The sequence below is a fragment of the Borostomias antarcticus genome (assembly GCF_949987555.1).
Source record: "Borostomias antarcticus genome assembly, chromosome: 11".
Lineage (NCBI taxonomy): Eukaryota > Metazoa > Chordata > Actinopteri > Stomiiformes > Stomiidae > Borostomias > Borostomias antarcticus.
In genome coordinates this window covers 27,433,169-27,442,456 of record NC_140244.1, presented here as the reverse complement: position 1 = coordinate 27,442,456, position 9,288 = coordinate 27,433,169, and the positions used below count along the sequence as shown (strand labels likewise).

General features: G+C 51.9%; 1 protein-coding gene across 1 annotated transcript; it reads right to left on the bottom strand.

Moving 5' to 3' along the window:
• Positions 1–6,609: 6,609 nt before the first annotated feature.
• LOC311315303 (constitutive coactivator of PPAR-gamma-like protein 2) lies at positions 6,610–8,653 on the bottom strand. The gene is made up of 3 exons (XM_084445942.1): positions 8,514–8,653; positions 7,773–7,836; positions 6,610–7,621 (listed from the first exon to the last, which is right to left on the bottom strand). The coding sequence occupies exons 1-3, from the start codon at positions 8,600–8,602 to the stop codon at positions 7,355–7,357; spliced, it is 420 nt and encodes a 139-aa protein (XP_084302068.1). The 5' UTR covers positions 8,603–8,653; the 3' UTR covers positions 6,610–7,354.
• Positions 8,654–9,288: the final 635 nt, after the last annotated feature.

Below are 9,288 nucleotides of genomic sequence, written 5' to 3'. Positions count from 1 at the left end.
TCAGTGGCACTTGCATAGCCAACAATAGTAGGCCTACGCAAATATTATGAGATTATTTGACAAGTGTCCAACAGTGCCAGGGAACCTTCTGACACGTTCACATGCAGATAGTAACTGAGTTTTATTCATATACAGCAGATGAACTCAGGGACTCTTTCCAGGGCATGGATCACTGGCCTGCTGGTAGGAGGGGGGTGCAGGTGTGTAGGCCTACTGACCTGACCAATGTGTGTGTGTGTGTGTGTGTGTGTGTCAGAGAGAGAGAGAGAGAGAGAGAGAGAGCTAGAGAGAGAGAGAGAGAGAGAGAGCTAGAGAGAGAGAGAGAGAGCTAGAGAGAGAGAGAGAGCTAGAGAGAGAGAGAGAGAGCTAGAGAGACATAGATAGATATATATATAGAGAGAGAGACATGGAGAGAGAGACATAGATATATATAGAGAGAGAGAGACATAGATAGAGATATATATAGAGAAAGAGAGACATAGATAGAGATATATAGAGAGAGAGACATAGAGAGAGCACATGTAGGCTAAATGACACCGTCAACGTTACGTCTGTAACTGACTCACTAGTCGCTTTATACCTAAAAAAAATAAAAATAAAAATAAAAGACCAAATAAATAAACCAGGCAGGGACAACCCATTCATTTTTTTTTACTAAAAGAATAAATTTTATTTCAGCACTGTAAGTCATTTCCCAACCAGTACAAACATGACTGCCATCTCTGTCCCTCCCCCAGCCTCCCTCCTCTGTCCCTCCCCCAGCCTCCCTCCTCTGTCCCTCCCCAGCCTCCTCCCTCCTCTGTCCCTCCCCCAGCCTCCCCAGCCTCCTCCCTCCCCAGCCTCCTCCCTCCCTCCTCAGACAGACCAGACAGCCACACCAATAAAAAAAAGCTTTCTTCCCACAGTCGGTGCTTCCATTATGCTAACAATGACAAAGTATACCAACCATAATAATCAAAACAGCAATAATGATGATGATAATAATAATAATAATACTACTAGTAATAAAAGTAAGGACTACATTTCCAACCCTTCGCTGCTCAGGTTGTTTGGGAGGCCCGGGTACTGGGAGTGAGGCAGCGGGTTCAGAACCAACACTGGACCTCACCGAGACATGGACTCTGGTTAAGGGGGAGGGGTCGGGGGTTAACGGGGGAGGGTTGTTGGGGAGGGGTTGGGGGTTAACAGGGAGGGGTCGGGAGGTTTGGGGGTTAACGGGGAGGAGTTGGGGGTTAACGGGGAGGAGTTGGGGGTTAAGGGGGAGGGGTCGGGGGTGGTCGGGAGGTTTGGGGGTTAAGTGGGAGGGTTGGGGGTTACGTGGGAGGGTTGGGGGTTAGGTGGGAGGGTTGGGGGTTAGGTGGGAGGGTTGGGGGTTAGGTGGGAGGGTTGGGGGTTAAGTCGGAGGGTTGGGGGTTAAGTGGGAGGGTTGGGGGTTAACAGGGAGGGGTCGGGGGTTAACAGGGAGGGGTCGGGGGTTAACGGGGAGGGGTCGGGGGTTAGTAGACAGCGGAGGCTTATTTGACAGGGGTGGTGGGGTGGGGGCAACATTTAAAATGTTGTAAATAGGTTTTCTTTACTTAAGTATTGACCGTTCCATATTCTGCATGACACACTTACGATGCGATAACGCGGATTACACATCAGTCCAGGTTCTACTGACAGCTCTGTCTCTGGGACGCCGGGGAACATGGGAAGAAGGAGGACGCTCCAGACGCTCGGCGGGTGACGGGGTGGCGGAGGTTAAGGGGGATGGGTTGGGGAGTAAGGGGGAGGGGTTAGGGGGCGGAGCTCTGTGGTATTTCAGCTGAGCAGTAGTTCTGGATTGGAGGTGAGGTCAGAAGACACGCCCTCTCTATTAACATCTCCTTCCTTCCATGTTCCTGAACCACCACAACACTGACATGATGGGAGGATGGAATGGGCCCCGAGACGCTGGTCTCTGGTCAGTTTGACCTCCTGGTCCTGTATAGTTCAGGTACGGGGGGAGGGGGGGCAGTGAAGAAGAGCAGACTGATCCTGGATCTGCACCTCGGGGCATATTCACATAATCAACACACACAGGTTTATCATTAGCATCATCATTAGTATCACCATCAGGCCAGACGTCTCGTCCACACAGGCCTGGGTGTGTGTGTGTGTGTGTGTGTGTGTGTGTGTGTGCGCGCGTGCATGTGTGGGGGGGGGGAACTCAAACACACTTCTGTTGGAATGGAAAAAAGGGTCAAAACTGTCCCTTAAACACATCTTGGCTTAGTGTAACCTGTTTGTGTGTGCTTGGTTTGAGTGTGTGTGTGTAGGTGTGCGTGTGTGTGTAGGTGTGCGTGTGTGTGCAGTTTCACACTCCTCAAGTCCTTGTGAGCAGACAGAACGAACAGTTGCACCAACACTCCAGCAACCAACACCTCCTCATCCATCACCTCATCCATCACCTCCATTCACATCACCTCCACTCATACATCATCATCACCGTCATCAACGCCGCCGTTTGACCCGACCAATCACAGGCGCGCATTCACTCACTACGACTACAAGCAGACTTCCTACTGTCCGCTGGGCTCTGATCAGCTGATCACTCCTCACCTGGGGGGGGGGGGGGGGACTAGCAGTTCTGGGGGGGGGGGGGGGGGGGATAAACGTGAGTACTTTGGTTGTCAGGTTGGACAGATGACATGTTCTGGTTGGACAGATGACATCATGAGTCGACCAATGAAAACATGTTTCAGGGACAGGAAGGGAATCAAACGCAGCGCAGACAGACCATGTTCTTTTTCAATCTGAGACGGGCAACACTCATAACTCCGGTACATACTGAGATATCATGGTGAAGTGGTCTAAAGCCATATATAAAATACAGGTAAGGAAAATTGCAATCGTTACAGTTCAAATCTCTAGGTTGGCTAAGCGTATTTCGTTACTAACTGTAGCAATGGTAGAAGGATTAGATTAGAAGATGTAATAACATTAAAAATAGTAAGAAAACACATCTGCACAATTGAATAAAACAGAGTTAGATTTTTTCCACTTTTTTCCAGACTCTGACTAGATACATACAGAAACTGATTATCAACGTTAATATAACCTTTACTGTTAGTTGGGTTGATTAGAGGGCGGGGCAGCCCAAAGAGGGCGGGGCAGCCCAAAGAGAGAGAGAACGGCCAATAGAAACGGACCTGAGGGGGAAGGACCGGCACAGCGAGGGGGTGAGGAGCGGAGCTGTGAGTGTGTGTGAGTGTGTGTGTGTGTGTGAGTGTGTGTGAGTGTGTGTGAGTGTGTCCATCAGTGCGCCAGTCTGTGTTTTCTTTAGTGTGTATCATCACCATGTGCTATTTTCAACGTGCTATGTGTTTGTGTGTGCTCTGAGTGTGTATATGTTATGTATTTGTGTGTGCCGAGTGTGTGTTTGTGTGTGCTCTGAGTGTGTGTATGTGTTAGGTGTTTGTGTGTGCTCAGGGTGTGTGCGTTGTGTTTGTGTGTGCTCAGGGTGTGTGTGTTGTGTTTGCTCAGGGTGTGTGTGTAGACGGGGGACTAGGGAGAGGGGGAAGGAGTGGGGGGAGAAAAGAGGAGAGGACAGCGGGGAAGAGAGAGAGAGAGGCGAGGAGGAGGAGGAGGAGAGGGAGAAACAGGCATAGAGGGATATTAGGATAACAAGCATAAAAATCACTGATCAAATACCTAAAGTAACTAAAACACACAAGGGTCACATCATCATGTTCTGTTTGGACTCTTCCGTACTAGCTAGTGTGTAACTCAGGGTATGACACTAATGTATCCATGTGTGTGTCTGTGTATGAAAGACTGTGTGTGTGTGTGTGTGTGTGTGTGACTGTCCATGCAAACTCATTGTGGGAACGATCAGTAGAATGTTACCAAATAATCTGACAAACCTACAACCACTCACTGGGAACGGAGACGCACGTCACTACAGAGAACGCCGCTGGTAACAAACCAGGCTGAAAGTGTGTGTGAGTCAGCGTGTGTCGGTGTGTGTGTGTGTGTGTATTTGCTCTGGTGAGCTTACCAAGCCAGACATCATTAGCATGAGCGTAACCTTGGTAGCGGTGTTTTCCACACACACAAAATAATCCGTAGCGATATACTGCTGGATATACTGCTGTACTAATATCCACGTTGAAAGCAGTTAAGTATATGAGTCCTAATATTCTAGTATTTCGGCCAGTGGGTCTATATTCTCTAGCCTAGTCTGGGTGTGTGTGTCTATATTCTCTAGCCTAGTCTGGGTGTGTGTGTCTATATTCTCTAGCCTAGTCTGGGTGTGTGTGTCTATATTCTCTAGCCTAGTCTGGGTGTGTGTGTCTATATTCTCTAGCCTAGTCTGGGTGTGTGTGTCTATATTCTCTAGCCTAGTCTGGGTGTGTGGGTCTATATTCTCTAGCCTAGTCTGGGTGTGTGGGTCTATATTCTCTAGCCTAGTCTGGGTGTGTGTGAGTCCAGCAGAGCCTGACCGTTACCTCCTCCAGAGCCCAGAGCTCCCAGCGAGGGACCAGACGGGTGGATCAACATGCTGCGCTGGTGGGGAACACTAGAACCTCACTGTTCTGACGCGCTGGTGGGGAACACTAGAACCTCACTGTTCTGACGCGCTGGTGGGGAACACTAGAACCTCACTGTTCTGACGCGGGTCAAGCAACACAACACTACGCAGGCGTCGGCCGCTGACATCACACTTCAGAGTCCATTCAGCTCCCGCCTAAAAAACACCACCACCCACCTTCCTGCTCTCTGTGAACTCTGACCCTGAATCATCCCTCTCCCAGGACATCATCCCTCTCCCAGGACATCATCCCTCTCCCAGGACATCATCCCTCTCCTAGTACATCATCCCTCTCCTAGTACATCATCCCTCTCCTAGTACATCATCCCTGTCCTGGTACATCATCCCTCTCCTAGTACATCATCCCTCTCCAAACTGGACTTGATCTGGTGTGGATGGGAGGCTAGGCTCCCCTAGATCTGACATCGTTCCACTGTAACCTGGGGTAACGGAGCTAGCGGGCGTCTGACTATAAAAACACTCCATATATGGTCAGGATTTCCTTCAAAAGTCATTTCATAAGAGCCATTTTCCATGTTCGGTTTTGTGGCACACAATAAGAGCATAAGTCATCAACAAAGTAAGAAAATAAGGTGCTTCTTGTTGACTTGCCTTCCTTCCACACAGTTCCTCTCAGGCTTGCTCAGACAGAGTGGGTGACTGGCCAGCAGAGGGCGACGCTGCTCTCATCTCTCAACCAGACTACAGACAATAAGAAATCATCTGATTCCTTTTGCCCAAAAGAAAGCCTCTCTCCGGGGCTCTTATTTCGTCCTCTACATTGACGACACGCCAAGTGCTCTGATAAAAGAATCTTAGATTGCAAGCGGAACACGGTGAGGTCACGTGACCAGGGTACCGGCCCCAGACAGCTGCTGATTGGCTGGGCAGCTTGGGATGGGGGCTTCCTGTTCATCTAAAAGGTGCGCTTGCTTTTCCGCTATGCGGTGCTCGAGGACGCTGGGTTACATCGCCGTGGTGACAGCGAGCCAATCGCCACCTGCAGGGCATCGTGACACACGGGTGCCACGCCCCTTCCCTCTCATTGGCCAGAGGACTGCACTGTTCCAAGTGCTACGCTTTGGGAATTACTACATGCTCATCTCAGATGACCACCCAGGGCAGTCTCCATCAGACTCAGACAGGGACCGACCTCTAACCTTAACCCTAGGGGGGTCCCATCCTGTCCTGTCTTCTGTCTGGACAGCTTTTTTTGGCCTAACATCTCCTCCGACTCTTTATCCTGGTGGAGGACAGTCCAGTGTGGATTCACCTTTTAGTTTATTTTATTTAAATTTAAACAAAGTGCTTTGTTAGTCTTAAACCACTCTGTTGACATTCTGACATTCGTCCGTAGATGAAACCCCTTCAACTCCTCCGGCGGGGAAACGCTCGCAGACAACGTCAATCTGCGCAAGCTCCTTAAATGATCATCATCACAATTAATACAACAATAAGTGCTCTCTGTTGGGTTATACAATCAATCAAAGCTTCTGGGGGGGGGGGGGGGTTATATATAGTAATGCACTTGGGGGGGGGGGGGGTAAGGTAAGACCTTGCATACTTTGGGGCTTAAGGTGCATCATTCGTGTGGTCTCTTATCTTAGCGGGGCGCTAGGCTGTACCATGTTGGGCTAAGTTAGCATGGTGGCACGACAATGTGTGTGTGCGCTGTACTGGGCTTAGCTCCAGCTAGCAGGCGTGCTAGCTCTCTGGGCTTAGCTCCAGCTAGCAGGCGTGCTAGCTCTCTGGGCTTAGCTCCAGCTAGCAGGCGTGCTAGCTCTCTGGGCTTAGCTCCAGCTAGCAGGCGTGCTAGCTCTCTGGGCTCAGCTCCTGCTAGCAGGCGTGCTAGCTCTCTGGGCTCAGCTCCAGCTAGCGGGCGTGCTAGCTCTCTGGGCTTAGCTCCAGCTAGCGGGCGTGCTAGCTCTCTGGGCTTAGCTCCAGCTAGCGGGCGTGCTAGCTCTCTGGGCTTAGCTCCAGCTAGCAGGCGTGCTAGCTCTCTGGGCTTAGCTCCAGCTAGCGGGCGTGCTAGCTCTCTGGGCTTAGCTCCAGCTAGCGGGCGTGCTAGCTCTCTGGGCTTAGCTCCAGCTAGCGGGCGTGCTAGCTCTCTGGGCGATGTAGAATTGTGGCTGACGCTGGTGGAATCCTGCAGCGTTACAGTGTAGGGACCCTAACCCTCCCTCTCTCTCATTTCAACATCCTCCACCGACCACGCATCCGGAGCCCAAACTCAAAAACAACAACAACAGACACACATTCACTCCTGAGAAGAACCCGACGGTGGAAACCCTGACCTCACCTAACCCTGACCTTGCCATGGCAACCTAACCCTGACCTCGACCCGGACGCCGTTAACCATGGCAACCTTGCGGCCCCGCCCCCTCCGGATGCTGTAACCGTGTGTGTGTGTGTGTGTGTGAGGGGGGGGTAGACGTCTGTGTGTGCCCTGATTCACACTGTGGAACACAACAGATAGACACACCATGCAGACGACCAGGATGGGCCCAGACGGGCGGGGGGGCGGGGCGGGGGGGCGTATCCAGACTCATGGAGGAAACCTCTCGTCATAAAGAAATCAAAGCACATGAGAAAAAAAAAAGAAAAAAAAGGGGGTTGGTGCTAACTTGTCTAGCCAATCACACGAAGCAGCAGAGGGGGAGGGAGGGGGGCAGCGGCGCCCTCCCTCCCTCCCACACTTCCTGGTCGGTGTGATGAGGCGGACAGTCAGTGGGCGGGGCTACAAACAGGGAAAGGCAGTGGAACACAGAGAGACTCTCTCCAGAGCGCCGCGGCCCCCGGCCCTCACTCCTCCTTCTGTAGTGCTCCATCTGATGGGCAGTCGTCAAGGCAACAGGGGGCCTCCACCTCCACGACCCCCTCTGATTGGTTGTCTCTGCTGGCTAAGGCACACGGGATTGGCTGGGCCAGTGGGGGCAGGTCCAAGGGCTGGCCAATGGCGGAGGCTGCGGAGCTCCCGTTGAGCTGCTGGGCCCCGCCCTCTGTGTTTGGCCCCGCCTCCTCTGGGGGTTTGGGGGGGCTGGTGGAGGGAGGGGGGGACGAGGACAGAGTCTGGGGGGGGGGGGGGGGGGGGGGGGCAGAGAGGTTACTGCTAAAGACCCAAGTAGGAAATAACCTGACTATATGTCCATCTCATAGCACTTAAACCTTAAAACATATTTATTATTATTATTTATAAGGAACCCAGTGATGTCATACATACCTGTGGTCTGTTGGCCGTCACCTTCTTCCCTCCTCTTCCTTTCACTGGAATCTCCTTACCCCTTCTGAGAGAGAGAGAGAGAGAGAGGGAGGGAGAGAGAGGGAGAGAGAGAGGGAGAGAGAGAGGGAGAGAGAGAGAGGGAGAGAGAGAGAGGGAGGGAGAGAGAGAGAGGGAGGGAGAGAGAGGGAGAGAGAGGGAGGGAGAGAGAGGGAGAGAGAGAGAGAGGGACACAGAGAGAGGGAGGGAGAGAAAGAGAGAGGGAGGGAGCGAAAGAGAGAGGAAGGGAGGGAGAGAGAGGGAGGGAGAGAGAGAGGGAGAGAGAGATGGAGGGAGAGAGGGAGAGAGAGAGAGAGAGAGGGAGAGAGAGGGAGGGAGGATGGGAGAAAGAGAGGGAGAGGGAGAGGGGGAGAGAGGTGGGGAGATAGAGGGAGAGGAAGAGAGGGAGAGAGGTGGGGAGAAAGAGGAAGAGAGGGAGAGAGGGAGAGAGGTGGGGAGATAGAGGGAGAGGAAGAGAGGGAGAGGGAGAGAGGTGGGGGGGTAGAGGGAGAGGGAGAGAGGGAGAGAGGTGGGGGGGTAGAGGGAGAGGGAGAGAGAGGTGGGGGGGTAGAGGGAGAGGAAGAGAGGGAGAGGTGGGGGGGTAGAGGGAGAGGGAGAGAGGGAGAGGGGTGGGGGGGTAGTGTTTAGTGTTGGGAAGCTCCTGTCTGTCTCGTGTTGGTGGGGTGCTCAGGATCCTGGCCTCACCCTTTCCCTGCTCCCACAGACACCACCTGCATGTTGAACCCCCCTCTGCCGCGGAATGGTTTGTTCCCGGCCCACTGGCCCACCACCATGCCGGCTATCTCCAACTTCCCTCCCTGGGGGGGGATGGACTGGATACCTGGGGGGGCGAAGAGGAGGGGGGAAAGTGTGTGTGTGTGTATTTGTGCAAGTCTGTGTGTGTGTTTAAAACCTGTATGTGTGTATGCGCACGTGACGAACATCTCTGTGTGTGCACGTTAGGAGGGTGAAAGATCTGAAAACGATTATCCATCGATTCACTCATTAAAATAAATACAAACCATGAAAACATGGATTTTTTTTATCTATATATTTGTTCATGTTTTCCCGATCGTGATGGGACCCCAGGGTTTAACAGGTTACTGGATTGATTGGATGAGTTTTCCTGATCATGATGGGACCCCAGGGTTTAACAGGTTACTGGATTGATTGGATGAGTTTTCCTGATCGTGATGGGACCGCTGGGTTTAACAGGTTACTGGATTGATTGGATGAGTTTTCCCGATCGTGATTGGACCCCAGGGTTTAACAGGTTACTGGATTCATGGGTCACTGCAGTCAGATAATGAACATGTCTTTGACAATTCTATCATAATCAAATCGAATTCTCAATAATCTATTTGAAATCTGTGACCCCAAGAATTGAATTCTAATCCTGAGATCATGTCTGTGGGTACTAGGCCCAAGGGCGTAGGTTTGCGTATGGACGGTCGGGACATGTCCCTACCAACTTTTAAGC